The sequence below is a fragment of the Coturnix japonica genome, chromosome 5, assembly GCF_001577835.2.
Source record: "Coturnix japonica isolate 7356 chromosome 5, Coturnix japonica 2.1, whole genome shotgun sequence".
NCBI classification, from domain to species: domain Eukaryota; kingdom Metazoa; phylum Chordata; class Aves; order Galliformes; family Phasianidae; genus Coturnix; species Coturnix japonica.
In genome coordinates this window covers 5,456,643-5,478,238 of record NC_029520.1, presented here as the reverse complement: position 1 = coordinate 5,478,238, position 21,596 = coordinate 5,456,643, and the positions used below count along the sequence as shown (strand labels likewise).

At 45.0% G+C, this 21,596-nt stretch overlaps 1 protein-coding gene and 1 long non-coding RNA gene across 2 annotated transcripts; one reads left to right on the top strand and one right to left on the bottom strand.

Annotated features, from left to right (window-relative positions):
• Positions 1-8,635: 8,635 nt before the first annotated feature.
• On the bottom strand, positions 8,636-14,643 carry COMMD9 (COMM domain containing 9). The gene is made up of 6 exons (XM_015863528.1): positions 14,529-14,643; positions 14,314-14,439; positions 14,087-14,226; positions 13,872-13,906; positions 10,757-10,860; positions 8,636-9,636 (listed from the first exon to the last, which is right to left on the bottom strand). The coding sequence occupies exons 1-6, from the start codon at positions 14,580-14,582 to the stop codon at positions 9,496-9,498; spliced, it is 600 nt and encodes a 199-aa protein (XP_015719014.1). The 5' UTR covers positions 14,583-14,643; the 3' UTR covers positions 8,636-9,495.
• On the top strand, positions 9,663-21,019 carry LOC116653553. Its single transcript, XR_004307651.1, has 7 exons — positions 9,663-10,702; positions 11,038-12,388; positions 16,726-16,895; positions 17,368-17,493; positions 17,886-20,390; positions 20,504-20,557; positions 20,914-21,019. It is a non-coding gene; the product is annotated as an uncharacterized LOC116653553 (long non-coding RNA).
• The last annotated feature ends 577 nt before the right edge of the window (positions 21,020-21,596 follow it).

Here is a 21,596-nt window from a genome sequence, read left to right as displayed (position 1 = left end):
ATGCAGTAGCTTGCTGAACTGTCGTGGGCCAACTGTGGCTGAGCCCAGAGGTTTTAATGAGTTCGAAACCATAGAATATAAGCACTCTTTAAGGATCCATTCACAACCGGTCTCAGTTTGCAGACAAACTAAGGCACATGACAGTGTGTCTGCTGTGCCTTTTCCTTCTTACTGTTCCTTTGAACAGACTTTGCTGTTCCTGAGCTGTTTCATTTCCGATTGTCTCCATTGTTGTTAAGCTGTGTTGTTTTAGGAAGATCCAAGTTAAGTGGTGCCACGCTGGTTCCCTTACCTGCACTGCTGAGGCTAGTTCAGTGAGTTGTGATCATGTGGGAGTCAGCAAACAGAATGGGGTCCCAGAGTGGATGCGGCACCGTGGTCATTAGTTACTGTGATATTTCAGATGTTTTCAAGTGAAGTGTAGGAAATTAAAGAGACAATGAGTTTTCAAGGACATTTTCTTTATTAGGAATGTTTAAACTCAGAAACATACAATGTCGATAACATAACAGGATTAAAGCTTGTTGCATCAGAATCAGCACAATTTTGTTGCCTACCAGCAGCAGGAGCACAAAAGCCCTTATGCAGCAGTTAATGCTCTTAGGAGGAGGCCCTCCTGCTTACTGCCCATGAATTGCAAATACTGACCCACAGTTTGAGGCACTGTCTGTCCTCCGATACTGCTCTGACTGCTGCTGTGCCCAGCTCACTGCAGGCTGGCTGCCCATGGGATCAGATGTGTGTTCTGCGTGGCATTATAGGCCTCTTACCTCTGGTGAGATGGGCCAGGCTAGAATTAAAGTGGTTTTTTTTATGTGTTTGCTTATTTGTTTGGGTTTTGTTTGGGTGTGTGTGTGTTGATTTATAGGTATCAGTCCTCCAAGGCAAGGTTTTGCTAGGCCTAATTTTGTTCATGTTAGTTAGCAGCACACTGCTGAGTATTGCAACAGCAGTGTGGCACATGCAGATCTCCCCCAGCCACTCTTCCTATAGCTGGGCTGGCTGCTAATGTCTTCAGTTGCATTGCTCACAAAGAGTGTAGCAAAACTGATCCTTCCCCTCCCTCCTTAGCTTTTTCCTTTACTGCTACTAGTGCCAAATTAAAGGAAAGCTGTAGTAATCAGAGCAGCATTGGTGCTTTCATTCCCTTCCTGCTGAGAGCCCCGTGCTGTCTGCAGTAATGTCACAGACGTGCAAAGCTGGGATTAACATCAAAGGATCCCTGGCCCATGTACCAGCAGCAGGACTGCCCTCAGAGCTTGCTCTGGTGCCGCAGTGTACTAGTGAGGCACGTGGGAAGCTGTGGAGGTGGCTTGTGTTTGCTTCTATTTCATTTTCAGAAGAGTGCAGTAGGTCCGCGTGCTAATGCAATAGCTGCATGCAATGGTGGGCTACAGGAGGAAAGGATCTGTGCTGCAGTGCACTCAGGGGCTCCTGGTGGAGCACTTGAGAGAGGAGGAAGAGAGGCAGAAGTAATGCGAGTGGCTGCTTTAGGGTTTTAAAAGAGCTTGTGACGTTTCCTGCCCAAGTTGATGCACAGTAGATCTCAAGGGGAGGTGATGGACCTGTAAACCTCTCTGTGGGCCAGCCATAATAAAGGACATCTGAACGTAACTGGTTAATTGCTGGCATTTCTCTGTCGAGTCTGAGAATTCCAAACATCATAAATGCAGTAATAAAAGTGGGTTAATAAGGCAATAAATGGCAATCACACAGTCCCTGGTTAACTTCATCTAAAAAAGAATGTGTCCTTTTACTTCACCTAGGATGGCTGAAGCCTTATTTCGTCCCTTCCTTGCCGCTTGCAATTGCTTCACCTCAGGTTTATATGAGCAATACATCACTTGGTCACTGAGACTCTGCTGGCACCTGCAGGCTCCGCAGACCCTTCCCAAGGGCCTGCCAATGCTCTGCTGCCCTCCAGGACATGGTTGTCCTGCAGCAAATCCCACAGTAGATGACTGTAAACTGGGCAGCAGAGACCCAGTTGTGCAGATAAAGCTGGTGTCTGGGAGCTCTTCTGGATCACCCGGACTCAGTGCACACAGAGGCACCAGAGCCCTTCCATCATTCTGCAGCCTGCACACGTGGCAGGCACTAGTAATGGGGGAATTCAAATACATGTCACTTCTTTCCTGTACCCAGCAAATTCATTTCCCCAGTCACAGAGAAGCAAGGATAATGATCAGATGCTGCTGCAGGAGGGTAGAAGTGCAGAACGGCATTCAGAGGTATCATCTTGATGTTGCTTCTTACTGAAAGCAGGTGCCAGCTTACCTGGAAGAAAAATAAGGGCTCTTCGGAAACAAATGAACCAGTGCACTTTCACTGTGGTCTCCATTCACAGCTTCCTTCTGAAGCCTTTCATATGAATGAAGGGGAAGGATGAACTTTTAAAGTGGGTCAGGGAGAGGTGAAGACTTTCTCTCAGCTATAAGCCCCAGCAGGACATGGCTCCTCGGAAGAGCGTTGTAATAACGATTTAGGTTTAAGTTCAGGAGCTAAAGCCGGTTGTATTTTAAAAGCTGTGTGGTGCTGTGCTTGTAAGGAACTGGAGAGAGTGATAAATTTTGCAAAACACTCTTTGCTTTGTAGGCAGCAGAAAATAAGTTCTGTTTTAGAGAGCACAGTACTCTGGCACTGACATCTTTTTTCTTGTCACTATTCTCAACAGACTTGTACGGCCCATACAATTCAAGAGACTTAATACCAAGCAGATTGATTAATTATCCCATCTCCCTTAACAATAGGTGTAACTGCTTTCTACCTGCTAGGCAGAAGACACAGAGGTGAAGGGAGATGCCCAAGAGTCACGGCAGAGATGAACCCACAGCTGAGTCTGCATTTCCAGATCTTTCACTGCCACCAAGGCTACTTGCAGTTGCCCTGGGGTCCCATCACAGCCCCTAGCACTGTATGAAGGCCAGGCCCAGCACTGCACAGGGCTGATGTGGCGGGGGCACTGCCACTGCCTCACTAGGCCCCTGTTTCTGCCCCCAGAGGGCTGTGGAAGGTGTTCAGGTCTCTAGATAGAACCAGGCTGAGCTGCAGAGCTGCACCTGCCATCTGGACAGCCCTGTGCCAAGTGATGCTCCCCCAAACCCTGCTAATGAGAAGAGCTGCTTGTGCTTAGCAATAAATATCATTAGTAACCAGGATATTTATTTTGTATGCAGTGATCATCCCCAGAGCTTTTTCGCTCTCTCTAGAGGATTACCAATAAATTGAATTCTTCACCTGCAAGTCGAGATCATTTTCAGTCACTAGCAGACTTCATTGCTCTTTGCATTGCTTCAACGGGGGCATTAAGAGTGTCTGTATTTTTTTATTTTTTTTTTTTTTGAATGTTGGTACTTTCCATTTATTATTATTGAATTCTTGAAATAGGATGATGTCTTTCCACTGCCAGAGTGCAGTCTGCTCTGGAGTGGAGGATGACAGCGCAGTATGATACAGAATGATTTAGGAAAAAGGAAATGCAGAGGAAGAAAATTTATCCAGAAGTGTCACTGAAGATACTTATCTTGTGGGAAATTGTCCTGGGATCCCCTCAGATCCTACAGACAGGAGGAGCTCGGAACACAGGGTTAGCATGCATGTGTCAGAAGTACCTGGAATTCCACACGATGTACTCCCTGCTGTTACCGTAAAGCCATCAGTAGGAAACTGTAAGACTCAAGTCAGAGTGTTAGAAAGCAGGCTCTCGTTAATATCAGCGCTGGATGTGTGGGGATACTCTTATCATGCGTGTCTTCCATGGTAAGGTCTTCAGTTTATATTCATTCAGGGGCCTTCCCAGGGGTACGAACGTTCCACACAAGGACTGGTCAAGCCTTCCTTATCTATTCAGTTCAATACAAAGGCTTGTGGAACCTCCCTTATCTGTTCAATACAAAGACACAGACCCTCCCCGTTATCTAAACAAACTACAAGGTTATCCATTAAGGGACTTAGCAAGCTGCAACTTGTATCATTACCTCTGAACCGCCTCTCTCTGAGCTGTCTCTGTGAGTACAGTCTGACCATTACCCTGCATAGATCTGTCACACTTATCTAGCAAAAGATAAAAGACCACTGTCAAGCAACTAGAAAGCCTGAAATCTGATCCCAGAATAATGAAACTATCTTGTTGGTGCATTACAGACAACAGAGGGGATTGTTCTTGTTGTAGATCAGAGCAGCAGCAACCTGTTCGTGGCTCCAAGGACAAGGTCTCTGCCTCTGGGAACCAGCAGCTCAAACTGGGTGCAAGCTGAGACAGCAGGGAGAATTACAGGTGTATCTTGTTTTACATTTATTGCTTAGGTTTTCTTTCTTTCTTTTGTCTTTTTCCCCCATTGGAAGCGTGAGGAGAGCTTTTAATGTACTTGCCTGAGGACAAGGCAGAGCTGTGCATGACTTTCATTTCATTTTGAGGGTCTCTTCTTCTCTGGAAGCTGTGTTACCACGCCCACAAGGGCAGCTTTGAACGTGTCTATTTTAGTGCCTTTCATACCGGCTAAGAACTTCTGAGTTGGCACCAAAGGGAGAAACTGGGTCACTGGAAAGCAATGTGTGGATATTGTAAATAAGATTGCTTACAGGGCTGATGTTGTAGATGAGAGTGATAGCGATGTTTGAAGTTACCATCTGTGCGGAGGCAGAGGAAAGCATCCTGAGAGACAGATGGTCAAGTACACTGTCATGCTGTCCTTTTCAGAGAGGGGAAAAAAAATGAAAGTTGAAATGGCTTGAAATGCACTTTTCAACTTCGTGTTACGCAGAGTGCTCTGTCACGGCTTTGTGTTTCGTTTCGGTCTGATCTGCTGATGATTTATTTGTCAGCAGACACAACTTTACAAAAGAGGATCAGCTGCGTGTTGACATCCGAGTCAAATGGTCCATGACTTTCTGCCGTTCTGGCGTAGCTTAGCACGAGCCAATGCTGACTGTTGTTTGGGGATCTTCCCCCAACCCCCAAGTAATCAAAAGTAAGGTCATGTCTCTTTATAGGCAGATAAATGAGGTAAGTGTAGAAACAGGCTTGGGATTGAGGCTCTGAAGCCTAAATCCCTCAGAGCGCTCAGCAACCAGAGGACTTCTGAGCGCGTACTGTAAATCTGCAGTGAACTTTTTATCCAGGCTGAGCGCTGCCGCTACGCAGAGGGGAGCCTCGCTGCTTGGCGAGCCTTGCTGACTTATGTAGTGCTTTGTTTGCAAGCAACAATGGAATTTGCCTTAAGACTTAAGGGTACAGAGTGGGGGTTTAGGCACTTCTGGAGCTACAGGCATTGATGCAGTTGTAAAGATGTCAGCATTTCCAATTAGCCCAGTTCCCTTTCTGTGCTGAGGCCAGGAATTGGTATATTTCAGCCTTCTGATTTAGGTTTCTTATCTCATTCTTACATCATAGTCTGGAGTGTCAAAGCAAATTTGATGTTTATTTCTTTGTAGGGAACTAGAAAACCCATTGCAAGGTCCAGATTTTCAGTGTAAAGTTTCTCTCCCGCATCTTATTTGCACGGCTGAGTTGTAACCCTCTAAATTATAAACAGAAGCAGTGGCACTTTCTAGCTAACAGCTCTAATGGATGCTATTATATTTCTGCTGCTAGCTGGCACTGAAGCTTCACTATCTCATCAGCATAAAGGGATGCTGTCAACTTGAAAAATCGTGTCTTCCTTGGAGGGGGAAAAAAGCTATACCTACTATTGTTCCAAGCCTTTGCGGCAGCAGTACCTAGACGAGAATAAGGAGGGGAATGAGATTCTAGTTAGCTGTCTCTGTTTAGTTGGTTTGCTTTGTGTATTTGACAGCGCTTTGTGGTGAGTCTGTGGTGCTGGTGTGCTTTAGCACCTCCCCTCCAAGCAGGAGATGGTTCTGCTGGGTGTGTGCAGGAAGAAAGCTTACTTTTGTTCCCGGCTTCGTGTTAACGACAGCAGCAAAAGTGAGGTGAAAAAGGAACAGGAAAACGTGCATACGTACAGAGAACAGACTGCAGCTATACAGGATGCCATTGTGCTTTGTGCTGTTTAAAACTGGTTTGCCACGTGTTTGGGAAGGAAGGAGCTTTTCCCCGCAGCTCCTCATCTTGCTTCCTTCTCCAGGCCTGATTTTTACAGCACTCGGTTCGCTGCCATTTAACAACAGAAAGGCCGGTTTTGAAAGGGTCCAAGTTGCCAGCGTCCTTTCAATACAGCACCGACCCCCGCTTTGCTGCGCGGTTAAATGGCTGTCGGGGCTGCTGCAGGTTCCCAGTTCCAAGTGCTTTGCCTGCGGGACCGGAGATGGGAGAGCAAGAGGAGACCAAGCTCGCCATCTCGTGGGGAAGAGTGGGAATACATGCGGCTGGGAAAGTTTTGTTTCACTCCTTCCTTTCATTCCATCTTCTTTGTGAAATGCTGAGACTGTAGGAGAGTGCGCTTCTTAAATATTTAAAATGGCAAGCACGGGTTCGGCGACTGCCAACCCTGTGCATATCTATATATTTTTGAGTGTAACTCAAGAAGCTGATGGAACAAATTGTGTATAGTTGTCCTTCATAGATTTCTCAGTAAAAGACATTTGCTTTGAGATAACTGGGTTCCACGTTGCTTGATGTGAGTTGTCACTCCACAACCAGGGTTGTGCGTAGAAGGTGTTTTTAGCCCCACTTCATAGTGAGGGCTCGGGTTTTTCAGGAAGGAGTAGTTGAGATGATTCACATAGTGTGACAGCTCTGTTCTTCAGTAATGCCCCCAACTAGACTTCTCCAGAGGGAACAACTGTGCTGACTCCCATTCAAGGGAGATGCAAACCGTATGTGATGAATGGCCACTGCAGCGCTGAAAGAAAATAGAGCTTACTGTGCTTAACTGTTGTTAAGTGGAGGGCAATTTCACTGCTGCCTGTAAATGTGAGGGGAGAGAAAGGGTAAGATGGGAGAAAACTAAGCTAAAGAGGAAAGAGTCGGCACAGGAGCAATCTGGTAATAAAGTTATGCTGAATACATTTCGGCTTATCTGCTAAATACCAGCAGTGTGTGGAGGAAGGATAAAAATCTGGTGTTAAGAGAGCAATCTCATTGTGCAAAAGATCACGATTGTCTGCAAAAGCTGCCATACTGTTCTCTGTGTTTCAGTCTCTGTAAGCAAGACACTAAGTACGCTTAATGAAGTACTCTCACTGGTTGGGTAATGACAGTTCTACTCAGCTTCTCTTATTTTATATATCTTTTTCTGAGTGTTAAGTCTCAGCTCTTGTGGCATAGGTGATAAGAGCCAATAGGAAAACGAATGACACTTCAGGCAAAGATTTGAAGGCGATCTCTCTTATAGCCTCCTAGCTCTTCAGCTGGAGTACCACAGGAACTTGAGATGTACCACTCGAAATCATCAGATGTTTGGCACACTTATGATGCAGTGGGCAGCCTCCTTTATTAAATCTCCATGAGTACTGTCTGCAGATAGGGCAGCTCTGACACTGGGGCAATCTCTTCTGAGGCTCTTCTGCCCAACAACTGTATAGTTGCTTAATGGTTTTGTATTGAGAGCTCTTTGCGCCTATCAGTTCATTACATTAGACCTTATAACACTTTGACTTTAACATTAAGATTTTCCTCAGCACTGCTATAAATGCTTCATCTCATTATTCATCTTTGCATTGGTTCTTACGTTCTAAAATAAACCATATGATGTAGTTGAGATTTTTAAGGCTAGGCTGTTGTAGTGGAAATGCTAAGTCAGGGCCTGAAGCAATGATTGAGCACCTGGTGGGAAGGCAGGGCCAACCCAGGGGAGCTCAGGTGCATGCAATGCAATACACCTGAGTGACTGGAAGGGGTGAAGCCAGGATCCATCTCTTGCTGGAGCTCCCTGCCTACCTGAGGCCTTCCAAAGGTAAGCAGCTCTTTTCCTTCATTTCTGTATCTGTGGCTGCTGCATTTGGGCTCATTCTCATTTGCTGTAGCCAAAGACTTTGCCACCCTGCTATTACCATCCCATTATAGCATTATAGCTGTAAAGGCAGCAAAGCTTCCTCAAACCAGAGAAGTTGCCTTAGCTTGAACCTTGTCAATCAGAGTTTTGAATCTTCTCCCTTCTATTTAAGTATGAAATTTACCAGCTTATCACAATAACGCAAGTGTTACAATCTTCAGTCTAAGGGGACTTTAGCAAATGACAGGTCATACGTCTCAGCTTGCTGCACAAGCTGTGTTACCACAGTATCTTTTAAAAGCACAGGCTTTCTCTACATCTAAATTCCAGGCTGCATAGAGATGGCTAAAACTAATTAACAAACCCAAGTGATTTTACATTTGCAAAAACAAGAGACAGTATTTTCCGTTCTATGAAAGTTTGGATTATGCTGTAAGGAATATTTCTATTTTAGCACTTTATGCAAACTCAGAGAGACAAGTCTGAATGTTCTTTATTTCCTGCACTTCCACATATTCAGTGCACGTGTCTCTGAAGTTTTTGGTCAGAGTCCTCCAGTGTAATATTGCACAGAGCTGGTACCTGAGAAATAGGTGCCCTGAATTGTTACTAAGATGGAGAGAGGATGGTTTAAAAGCTGAATCCATTTGAACAAGAAATGAAGGGTTGCTTTTCAGCAACAGAAGTGAACATTCATTATACCAAGCTAGAAACTATGCACCATCACAAAGAGGCTGAGGTAACCCAGGACAACGTCTTTTATTTGGAAAAAAGGACTCACAAAATTAATTAGCAGTTCATTTTTTAATTAGATAAAGATTTATACAAACATCAGAACGCCTTGGGGAAGCATAGGCACCAATCACTGTAGAAAGGCAGCACAAAGACCATCAGATCTTAACTTTCCTAGTCTGCATTTTCTGCGAAGCCTGAAGTCTAATAAACACGAACATTAATTATATGAACTCCTTTTTTCTTTTCAAACAGAAGGAGGAAATTGTTTGCCGCTAAAGATGTTCAGACTAGTCATTTAGAAAATGGTGCTGTGAAGCTGATCAGAAGGGAATGTGTTGTAGCATAATCGCCCCATTTCAAAGCATTATCCTGTAATAACAATCTGCAGCATGGCTGTGCTTCATTGAGAAGGAGAGAGCGCTACATCTAGCATGCACCTCAGTACACACACATTATAGGGAGAAGTACCCTCCTTGTCTGTTAATGCTGGAAGGCAGCCCATTAACCAGCTTGAGCCTTTTAGATCCAATTTCTGGGCAGGGAGATAGCTGCAGCCAATGACGCGAGTGCTATTTGCCATTTCCAATTACAACCCTTGTGATTAAACCAAGCTCTGAGCCCTTAAACCCTTTTCTGAAATAGAGACCTGTTGGTTTTTTTTTTCAAACAACATTATGAAAACACTTTCTGAGATCAGGCCAAAGGAATGTTTAAATGTTAGCATTTGAAAAGCTATCTTATTAACTCCAAAAACAAATCTTTTTGTTTAGTTAATACATAAAACATGTGATAGTAAGTTGCAACTTAGATCTGTGGGCGCAGAATACCTGCCTTCCTGGCTGCTGGAATTCACATTGCTGGGTATTCATTTGTTTGCAACAGCAGAAAGTTGGTCCCGGATTCTTCCTAGACCTTCTAACATGGTGTCCAGGGTTTCTTTACTCAGTTCCACAGTCATTGCAGAAATAACAGGACTATTTCTACATAAGGCAGCATCTTCCTGAATCTGGAAACAGAAATGCAGCTGTTAGTTGTATGAAAAATCCTTTCACAGGTTTTTCTAGTACCACTAGGAAAGCTGGTGCTTGATGGAGAGATAAAGAAAAATATTTTAAACTTGGCATCCAGTTTCAACCTGAAGGCCCAAAACACGTTTCCTCAGTGCATGCCTCACCAGCAAAGTACACGTCCATTGACAGAGCGCAAATAATCACATTCAGCCATGAGTGGGGAAATTCAGAAGAGACTAATTGCAAGAAGCTGCATTCGTATCAGAAGCATCTTAGCAGGTAGCCAGCACAATACTTAATCTCATCCTAAATGCAGGCATTAGGTTTTTCTCTTCTAAAACCCACCTATGCTGTTCTTACTGATTCTGGGAATGGTGAATTCCATAGAATTGCAGCAGAATTGCCAGGTCACAGCCTGAACCAATGGTTGAGCACCAGGTGAGAAGATGTGGCTAACCCAGGGAGCTCAGGTGCAAGCAATGCACACAAGTGACTAGAAGGGGTAGACTCTGGATCTGCCTCTCCTCGCCCTTATTTAAGTATTAGCAGCTGAAGGAGCAGGATCTCTCTGGACAGAGATCTTGGGCTGTCACTGGTCATCAAAAGGGGTGAGCAATTCTTCTTTGTCATATTCTATTGCTCCATAGCACTTGTATCCCAGTAGAAGGCACTGTCATTGCCTTCTTTTACTGCACAAGAATATAAGCATTAAGTTTGGTTGTACTCCCCAGATGATAGATGTGGACAGTGAAGGAAGTTATTAATCAGAAGTTATCTTCCCAACTAATACAGTCATTTAGTCATTACTGAGTTACTTTCAACTAAAACCCAGTGGCTTCTCTGTAATGATTTTCTTTCTTTCTTTCTACAGAGAATGATGGTGAACAGGGTCAAATATGCTGCCTTGTCTTATCCTCATGTAAAGAAATCTCTCCTTCACAACTAAGAGAGACAGCTTTCATCAGAGGCATTGTTGCCAGGCTCTGTGGTTTCAAAGATCATCTCTGAGAAAGCCTGTTATTAGCACCAAACTCTTGTCCAAACCATTTTGTGCTGCCACTGGTAAGTCAGGTGTTGGAGCTGGTCATTTTGATCCTGTTCAGGTACTGAGGTTACCTTTAACTGTAGCAGGCAAGTAGGAACTGCCATTCTGTTGATGGTGTCTGAAGATGTCTTGATGTCTACCCTCCAGTCCATGTCGACCAGCCGAGGCAGGGAGACTGGGGAATCAAAAGACAGGAATCATTTAGACCTGATAACATATGATGATGACACCAGACCAAGAACCTGTGACTGCGTACATGCTCTCCATAGATAGAATCCTGCTGGCCCTGTGAAAATGTACAACCTTAGTTCTACTAACTGGCTTCATATCATTTTTATTTATGTATTACCAGTCAATGGAAGCCTTTGCATGATGCTGGAAGATCAAACAGGATTCTCCATCTTCACAAGCAAGGATGGTACAGTGCAAGACAAGCGTAGCTAAATTCATGTAGCAGGTGAGTGAAAGGGAGCAGTAAGGTATTTTCACCTCTTTCTATCTACTCTGTTGCATGCAAAACTCAGCCATTTTGGCATGAGTTACTATGGGTCCTACTATGCTTATCGCTCTGTTCTGTAACTCACAAGAAAGCACTTTGGAATCTTCTTATAATCACACAGTATGAAATGTTACTTCAAGCACCTCAATCTGTGAACCAAAACAGGTTGAGGTTCTCCCAACAAATCCCTGGCACCAACAAGCTGTCTAATGATCTTTGAAATCCCCGCAAACAGTGTGTTTTTTAACAGTGCCAATAGATACTACAATGAGCATCTGAAGAACAGTCAAGTAAAACTAACAGGTATTCATGTGGGCAGCATGCAGACAGCTATCCTCCCCTTGTCCAAACAAAAGCTTTCCTACTTTCATAAAGAAAATTTACTTTTAATTCAGAAAAGGAATCTGCCGATTTTCCAGTCAGATTTGCAGGTGTTGCCTCACAAACTACAAACCAGAGGAAAGCCTAATTACTTACTTAACTAACTAATTTACAACAGCTGATCTAAGGGTAGGACTTGAGCACCCTCTGCTGCTCAGAGATAAGGCCTGATTTACCACCAAAATTCAGGAATTTGGAAAATGAGTGTAAGGTAAATTTCTTGTTTAAAATATATATTAAGGAAGCAAGTTGTAAGGTGCAGCTTAACAGAGCACGCTTACCGTACCCACTTGGAACTGCTTTGTTTAGAGATACAGAACACCTGTTGTATCTTATTCAACTCAATTGTATGGAAAAAGCTGAGCTATGCTTCCTATGTTCAAAAGTGCAGTGCCCTATTTCCTAAGAAAGGCAGTAAATTCTCACTAAGAGAAAATCTACACTGAGGACATGGAAACACTGACAAACTCTTCCAGTTTGAAACAGGCTTTGCTGCGAACAGATACTACTTTTGTCAGAACTGTGTGAGAACAGTTTCCAGAGGCATAAGGAAACATTGTTCCAATGTATGTCAGCTCAGGCTTTTGGGAAGGGTCTGAAGGAAATACAAGACCTACTCCACAAAACATTTGTTGAGAGGCAGCAGCTTATTCTCCAACCTAATTTAAAATCTCAGCTGTAGCATTCAATAGGCTTGAAGGTCTGTGCAAAGCCTTAGCAAGTAACTGCTGATAACCATATTTGATATCTATTTAAGAGTGCCAGAAGTGGATGAAAAAGTGAAGATTACTACAGAGTGCTATGGAAAGAGCTGTCCCAACAGGTAACTGCAAACTGTCTGGATTCTGCCTATCTTAAGGTGCCTAGCCTTCTCCCCAAGCATTTATCCAGTCTAACTGCTAATCTTCATTCTGATTCCTGGCACTTGGAGATATTTCTCTATGTGGGAAATGGCTCTTCCTCCTCCTGTCAGCAGGACTGTGGGGGATAATGCAGAATTGGCTGCATTGCCTTTTGCATTTGGAACAAATTTCAGTTTACAGTCCATCAGGGCAAGCATTTGGCAACATTCACAACAACCTAAAAAGCATCTGGTTAGTGTTGTTTGTTAACTGCAAAGATTGATTGCTGGTGGCTTAGGAAAGATAGAAAAGCATCCGCATTTTCATATTATCATTGAACAATCAGTTGGAATGTTGCCTTTAAATCACTGCTTTGGCTCCTACGTGACACATGTTGGATATTTCATGAATGTAACACTAAAAGAACCCCTAATATCTTAGAAAGCAGTCTCGTGCCAAAGGAACTAAATCAATATAAAAACACGCAACTCGGAGCAAAACTCCTCAGTGGCTCCAAGAGCCACACACAGCCTTGCTTCTGGGTTTTGAAGATCTATTGATTACAGCACATTGGCATGTCACGCTTGTGCTTATTTCCTCTAATGTGTGATGGTGTTAAGGGTACAGGAAAAAACTAGCAATGCTGCAACAGTGTTTAGCTTAAGCATGGCTGTTCTTACTGTTATTAGCATTTTGCAGTAGTTTCTTCCACTTCGCTATTTTTCTGCCCTTTATGTAGTCTATTAAGATTTTTGAGGGACAGCTGTTTGCCAAGTCCTTGTCATACTGTTGGCCTTTTGGGTATTATCTTCACTGCAAGCTAAGAGAATGGCCAAGAAAATCTGTGCAAGCGTTCATGCATCAGCTCTCATTTGCAAGGCCCTAATGTCCTACAGCGGTCAATATAAAAACCCATACAACAAAAGCAACTCCTAAGGAAAAAACAAAATGCTATAGCAGTATGGAACACTTCACTGGAATGTAACGCTTTGCTGCTGTTATCAGAAGCTGCACTGCTAAATTACATAACGCTTTGAAAAAGTGAGGAAAAAGCAAAGCCGAATATGTGCTGTGTGCTTTTTGGAGCATGGAAGAGTTAGATGTATGTGGGTATTCCTCAGTACTACACACTGCACAGTTGTTGAACATGGTCATCACTTAGAGGCTTGAATGGGGGAGTCAGAGTGCTTCAAGTCCAGAAGTCTGACACTCTGCAATGTAGCAACAGACTGAGCATGAAATGAAGTTGTTCAATGACTGGAAAGGATTTAGCACAGTAGCACGAATATGAATGAAAGCTAGTTGGCCTTTGCTAAGCTGTAGGATGCTGCTATCGTACAGCTTCTTCTAAGGCAAACAGAGGTTTGTCTGTGCTACACTGTCACAAGACAGGCTGTAAGGTACCGCTCTAACCTTCAAGCGCTATCAGATGGTCTGAGGAACATTATGTAATTACACACTTACTCTGACTTGCTTGTGCCTCGTTTCTCCAAGCAGTGCTGTGAAAAGGGAAAACAAACAGAATCAGCAACACTTGAAAAGGGAAGGAAGGAAGAAAAATAAAACAGGAAAGTGCTCAGGGTGGCTTATCCCAGCCTGTGAGCTGACACCCATACCAAAACATACACCTACGCTTTACATTTCCCACCGAAAGCGAACAGCAGGGGCCGAGCACTCACACATTCTCCAAGATTATCTTAGTTAAAAGGTTCTTCAGGTTTTGGTGGAAGTTCTCCGGAAACAGAGCGAGGATGTCCTCGGCCGCCGTCAAGCCGCGGAACACGACGTGCCGGGTGAGACCGTGCAGGGCGGACACCAGCTGTGGGATAGAAGAGGGGAAAGGGCTCCGCAGGGCTCGGCAGCATCACGGCGGGGCTCTTCCAGCAGCCCCGGGGACAGATCGTACCTGCACGGCTTCCTCGGGGCTGGAGGCGATGGCGGGGCAGGCGCGTTGAGCCAGCGGGCTGAGACGGCCGGGCGGGCAGGAGAAGCACTCCTGGCACAGCTGCCGCACTGCGTCCTTCGAAGGTGCCTGTCGGCGAGCAAAGCGGGACGTGCTGAGCCCGGCAGGAGGCAGAGCCCCGCAGAGCCCAGCACCGCGTTCCTCCGGCGGCCTCTCACCTTCAGCAGGCTCTGCAGGGCGACAAAATCCTCTGTGCGCATCCCCACCGCCATATTTGTGCCGACAGCTGGGGGTGGAGCCGGGGCGGGGCGGCGGGGCACAACCGGGGGCTGTAGTGCCGCTGTGCGGCCGATGTCGGGGTTTGCAACCTGAAACACGCGTGGAAAGAGGAGAAGTTATTTTGATGGAGTTTCCAGCATCCTTTGACACAACAGACGTGCGAAGTGAGGCTGAATTCTGAAGCCCCAGCCCCGTGCTTCTAAAGCAAGATGCTGTACACGGTGCTAGAGCTAAAATGCAGGGAAAGAGTTTGCTTCAACTTAGCGTCCCTCCTGCACACTGGCCTGCAGACTCGCACAGCTCTGTAACCACAGCACCCAAAAGGAATAGATGGTGTGATGTGTTTTCATCGGTGCTGTCAGTGTAATTGAGAGTGAAACCAGGCACAGGAGTTCAAGCGTGCTGTAGTGTAAAGATGCACAAAGATGGCACTGAAAGGCAGCTGCAGCCTTCAAGTCCCGTCCCCTTGGCTGGCTGCAGGCCACTCTCACCTGGAGCTCACAGTGTCTACTCTGTGCTGAGAGAGAAACCCTGTGTGACAGCTGTGTTGTTATAGAGCTCCAGAGCTCAGCCGTGCCACGTACTGCTCAGCTCACAGGGACGAGGGGTCCTGCCTCTGTTCTTCAGTCAGCAGTGAGTGGTGGTGTTGCAGTCTGCTCTGCAGCATACACAAGGTAAGATGTGCACTGTGTGAATGACTGTGAGCTGGGCTTGAAATACCATGCCTCAGGTATATGCCTCACATGTAAGCATGGCCTGTGACTGCAGTGAGAAAGCTGGGATAAAAGCCCTGAACAGCCGATTTGTCTGTCTCTGATGTGACCAGTTCTTTACTGTCAATGCAAAGCCCTGTGTTGGATGCGGAGTTTAGCAGTAAATAAAGATATTTTCAGGCAGAGTGGAAGGCAAAAAGATTGATTGTGGCATTGCTGCAGCGATATAGATCATTACCTCAGTAAATATGTGTGTGTTTTACACACTGTATAAGATGTTCAGATCCTCTTTGTGAGGCAGAAACTGTCTCTTCTTTATCTTGTGTAATTCACAGCACATCTGGTACCAGGACACCTGTGTAATTGATGGGCTTTCCCATCACCTCTTCTGTAGAAACAGCCTGTCTTTGTTTTCATTTGCATTATTCTCATTTAAGTGGAATAATCCACGGTATGAAATGCAAATATGCTGTAATTTTCATTGAGCTCCTCCAACTCAGGAATATTCTATATGCAACTCAGGATATTCTATGGTTCTACATTGGATATATTGCCACAAAGGTGTTTGAGAATTAAGACAGACCTTCCCTGCTGGCAATCCTGCTGCAGAAACAGATGTATTCTATAGAGGGAGAGAGATTTGGAGCTGTAATTTCTCAGGACAGTCCAGCAAGATTTGTTACCGCTTGACTGTGAAAATCATAAGCTTGGTGCTTAGGTAATAGATATACAAAGCTACATGTGTCTTCTTTGGTGAAAAGTTGTGAGATTTATAGATAGAATGCATTAGGCAAGCATTAAATCTGGTTGTCTTTGTGAAGCAAAACAGTTTAAAGTATGGAAAAGTTTTACAAATAAGCGTACTTGACATCAACCTTTGAATGCATGTTGCTTTAAAAGCCTTTGCAGGTATGAAGATGTGGATCTGGTATTTAGCATTTGGAAATGTATTTCTTCTTAATGCAATTTAGAGACATCAATTGGTCCGCATCACTTAGGAGAAAATCTATGGTAATCACTGCATCCGACAGATAATCCTTACCTTAAGGACTTGTCAACATTAGCCTCTTTTTCTCTTACAATATCCAACATCTATTTGTGTTGGTGAAACCAGCTGCTTCTGTGAGGGTGATAGCAGTGTAGGACCATTTGTTGGCATTAGCAATATTGGTCTGACTCTGCATGGCTTTGAACACTGCACATTGCCAGCATCTGTTGGTTCTTGCAGTGCCTATGAGAGGTACAGCCAGCATACAATTAGAGCCTTTCATGTTGCACCGATGTGGCATTTGTCCTCATCTCTACTTAGCAGATCGCTGTCATCGTGATAGGGTTCTTTTTTTATTTTTGGGGAATGGAACCAAACCACATGGGTAGTGCTCAGGCTTGTACTTTTCAGTGTCTGCCCTTTATCGTCTTTCAGATGACAGTATCCTTTATCCCCTGACCTTCCAGCCGGAGCAGCTAGTGCCTTTCCAGTTTGAGTTACTGATGACTGAGACTCTTCAGATGGGACTGCTAATAAGCGGACGAAACTACAGCTGACTGATGTGAACTGTGAAGCTCTTTGCTAACAGATACTATCTGTGCTAAGTAAGTCTGTGGATACTTGTCTGTATTAAAATTGGAAACTGAGTAGCCTAACACCATTGTGAAGAAGGTGCTAAATTAGTCTTTCATCTAAGGGGCTAAAGGAAGCTGAATATTTCCCATCAGAAATCATTTGGCCTAAGTGTACTATCATTTTTCTTGAGGTATTTGCAACTCTGACACTGTGGCAGAGTTAGTAGTGGTAAGACAGGAGGAACAAATCAGCAGGGACAAAAGTGAGACTTTTAATCTCTCTTTTAAAAGCCAAAAAACCAAACAAACCACGGAGCTGGCAAAGGATAAATGTAAAGTTTAAAATTCATGGAAAGGGATATTTCTACCTCTCTATTCTCATATTAAAGTATGTTATTCTCTTGGTCTACCTCAGCATGAGTTGACTATGCTGAGGTTATGCCATGAAGCAGCAGCCAGCAGCAGAGGCCATTTCCCAGCCTCTGCCTTGCCATTTCCGCAGGCTCCTGCCACACCGTGCAAGTAACATTACGGAGCAGAATATAGGTTGGGAAAAGCTCAAACCTACTGAAGCTCATTGGCTAACTGTGACTGACAGCAGCTGTCCAGAAGGGCTTCTTCAAGACTGGTAAGTAAAATAGCAAACCTCAGACGTGCACTTTTCTGTTGCCTGACCTGTTTCTTCCCAAGTAGTTCTTACCTTCAGTAAATAGGATGATCAGTTATTGGAAAACATTAATAGTGGGTGAGCAGTTTTTGTGTAGATGACCCCAGGCTGTCCAGATCACCTCTGGCCAGTTCTGTCTTTAAGTAAAACACAAAGGGCCTACTATGAGCGTTCCGTGAAGCCAGTATCAACAAACTGACTTTAGAAGCATTTAATCAGTTTAATTCACTGCATTCATTCCAAAGTCTTGTTGCTGCACAGACCTTTTTAGTCAGCTGCAGGAGAAACCAAGGTCAAAGTAACGCTATTTATAATCTCTGCTTAATTGTTTCTTTCCTTCTGCTTTTCTACAGTCTAAACCCAACTTGATCACTATCCCTTGTGCTGCCTGCCTTAACCACTGGGTGCCAGTACCTCTCAGCAAGGAGGTTCTTACGCATAGCTTATCCGCCTGAGATGGGTCTGCTGCCTGCATATCAGCAAAGCCTTATGAAGAAACCAGTGCAGTTCTCCAGATCCAAATGTAGACTGTAAGTGCGCAATGCATGGAACTGTTAAGTCTTGTGACAGGAATCAGTTTTAAATTTGCCAGGGCACTGTACAGAATGCACCTGTACCAAAGGAAGAGGTGAGTGTTCAGCTACTTCCTCTGGCTGTGGTTGTACTCAGCTTGCACTTGCAATAAACACAGGCTATTAAGTGTCACTGTGGGCAGTGGCAGAGAGAGTGGGCCTCACACTCTTGCATGCTTTAATAAATTGCATGCATTCATTCACCATGCAGCTAGTCTTACGGTTCAGGCTGTCTGCAAGGTAACAGCAGCCATAAAGCTGTGATTTTGATTGCATATTTTATGTGCGAATAAGTGACAGAAGTGTCACCATTACTTTGAACTGCACTTCAATAAGTACAGGGATTTGTGGCCCATTTTCAAGGAGTCATTCAGCTCATTTCGTTTCTCTTGCTGCCTTTTACTGATTTGAATTGAGAATTATAATGAGGTGATTTATGTCTTACTATTTGGAATTGTCTTTTCATTGCATTCAAATACCAGGTAGTTCAAAGTTGGTCAACAATTAGAAATGATCAATAAAATCATAATGTTTTGTGCTTTTTCAGTAGTACCTAAGAAAGCTGCTTCTTTCTCTTATTGTTTTGAGTGGATGAAAACTCAGAAAAGATGAGGTAAGCTCCATGCAGTCAGAAAAGTCTCTGTAGAAATGCTCCTAAACAGAAATCCAGAACTGCTAATACTAAGAAGCACGAATAGATATGATATCCCCTTGTCTTGTGCTCAAGCTCTACCTAATTGCAACCACATGCTTAAAGTAATAAGGCATGTCAAGGTAATGTTTTTAAAATGTCTTTGTCTATGTTATTAATACCATCGTGGACTATTAAAATTAAAGGGCTCTCATAAAGATAATTCATTTTTCATTATTTATCTGCTGTTACCATCATTCGCTTTCTTGGGTGTGGGTAGTGAATCATCAGAAGGGTGTTTTGTATCTGTATATTAGATGTTCCACCTCTGTCTTTTTATAAATAGCACAGATGTATTTGTGCCTCTACAATTTCAGGACATGAAGCAGCCTCTACCAGATCAGACTACACAAGGAATTTCCCTGCAGGCAGCCTATCTTCTGCCAGTTCTTATGTTGTTCTAAAAAAACTTGTAGCAATGAACGTAGTGTGTGGATTAATGAATTATGTGGACTGCTGGCCCACTGTATCATGGAAATTCCTCAATAAAGTGACCTTGGGTGGCACTGAGCTTCTTGAACCTGCTATGGCTGCCCTGTTGTACCTACAGCCTGTGTGTGTGTGTAAGCACCTGTTTGCATGTGTACTTACACTAGCAATAAAGGCTGAATAAGGACAATGTCTGTATAAAATAATATGGCTGGAGACAGCTATCGCCATTGTTTAGATGTTAGCATTATCTGAAGGGGAGTTTTTTGTTTGTTTTTTGTTGGTTTGTCGTGATTGTGTTATTTTTTCAATGTCGTTTGTGTGTGTGTGTATGTGTAATTGTTATACGTACTGTAATGAAGGTTGGTTTTTTGTAAACATTTATATTTTCAAAAGGAATTAAAGTAAAGCTGGTTTTGTTTCTCAAGCTCTCTCTGCTAAAGCATGCAGTGGGAAGAAGTTTGTATTGTGTAATAAATCAGTTAGTTGTTTCATGTGAATGCGTGTCCTTTTTTTTTATGTGAGGGAGCAGTCATCTCAGTATCTCACGTGCGTCACCATAGCGTTCTTTTGGCTACCGCATAACATTTGATCCAATCATTCCTAAAGTAGCAGGTGGAAACAAAGGAAAAGGATGAGGTACTGAGAGAGAAACTTTGCTGGTTCAACTAATGTTTTGTTGGTTTTTTTTTGTTTTTTGTTTTTAGTTTTTTGTTTTTTGTTTTTTTTTTTTAAGGGGGGAAGGAAGGGTGAGTAGAAAAAGCCGCTGGAATCGTTAAGGCCGGGGACGTTTTTCGGAAGGGCGTCGTGAGACGCAAAGCAAGCAGTTTGAATGAGGCACAGTGATGTAACTTATTAATGTACGTCACAACGAGGTTTCAAGAAGCGCATTACAGACTTGAATGGAAAGTGCAGTTTTAATCCTTAGATCAGATCCGAAGTCCGCGTGTCGAGCTGTCAATTCCCCCGGCCGGCGCTAACGAGGGAACTACCGCCAGGTGCCGCGGGGCCGCGGCCGCCCGGGCTCAGCTGCGCCTCGTTGGCGGCCGGGGGCGGGTTCCGGCCCGAGCGGCTCTTAAGCTCCTCCCGAGGCCGCAGGGAGCCATCAGACGGCTCCGGGATCTCATAGAGTGCGGACGTCGGCGTGGGCTCCGCTCCTTGGTCAGGTTTGGGCTCTGCTGGGGCTGTGGAGCACCGCGATGGGCTGCTTTTGAAACGGGTCCTTGGGTTTGGGATTTTTCTTGTAACGTTCTCTTTGTGTTGTGCCGTTTTGTTTCAGGTTGCGGTGGGACGTTTCCCGGTGAAGATGAGCCCGATCCGGTGAGCCGTTCAGGTAGGAACGGGACCGCGGACGCGGCGAGCTCCGGGGAGCCGTTCGGGGCCGTCCGCCCGCAGCGGGAGACCGCCGGGCTCTCCCCGCGCTCCGTCCAGGGTCTGCGCGGAGCTCCCCCGGCTTCTCGGACCCGGGTTAACGTCGTGGCCCGGCTGCCGCTCCGTTCTCCGAGTCGTAGCGGGGTCCCGGGGAGCTTTCAGCCCCCTCCGGGCTTTTTATCGAGGGCTTCGGGTTCTCTCGATATCATCGGTAGGAGCGAGCGAGACGGGGCCGTGTTGTTCCAGCCTCGGGGCGGCTGGGAATGCGAGGGTGCAGCAACGCAAAGCGCTGCTGAAACAAGTTTTGTTCTCTTTCAGGCCGAGCTTCTCGTCAGCCCGAAGCGGCGAGCGTTCAGAAGCCGCTCGGTAAGCTCTTTGTTGTGGAGTCCCTTTTCAGGCCGCCTTTCGGCCTTTTTAGTTTCACCCCCTGCCCTTTATTTGTAACTTCAGGAGCGCGATCTCGTTCCCATCAGGGAAACGCGGCGGGACGGCTCGCACGACCGGACCGCCGTGTTCTTTTCCGGAACTCCTTGAGCTCTGCCTAAGGATGAAGGAAGAAGTAGGGGAGCCCAGGGGCGCCTCACCGCCACGCTCGAGGCGCCTGCCGGAGCTCGTATTCCCTACGCGTCCTAGGAAGAGGCTCTCGCCGGGCGATACGGGTGAAGTTTGGGGAATTATGAGCGGGAAGACGCAGCAGTAAGTTAGTCTTCTAATTGGAGCACCACATTCAAAGAGGCTTCCGAACAGATTCCAGGGCGTGGAGTCAACCACTCCCTGGGAGCCTATTCCAGCGATTGAACTGTCCTTGTGTGTAAAGTAGCTGTTTTTTGTCCTTCAGCCTCTAAAAGTGTACCTCGTGGTCAACGGTAGGTCTTTTTTTGGGAGGTCCTTTTTGTCAATTCTCGTCACCAGGTGAGAAAGAGACTAGTCAGTAAGCCCTGCCCTCGCCGGTAAGCACACTTATAAGCAGAGATCAGCAGAAGAGAGCAGACTTAGGGTAA

What these genes read in the sequence shown, in the direction of transcription:
- COMMD9 (XM_015863528.1), bottom strand. Translation starts at nt 14,582, where the DNA reads ATGGCGGTGGGGATGCGCACAGAGGATTTTGTCGCCCTGCAGAGCCTG. An exon ending in GCCCCGAGGAAGCCGTGCAG is followed by an intron (nt 14,227 to 14,313) that starts GTACGATCTGTC and finishes TCTATCCCACAG; the next exon opens with CTGGTGTCCGCCCTGCACGG. An exon ending in AAGATAATCTTGGAGAATGT is followed by an intron (nt 13,907 to 14,086) that starts GTGAGTGCTCGG and finishes CCCTTTTCACAG; the next exon opens with CACTGCTTGGAGAAACGAGG.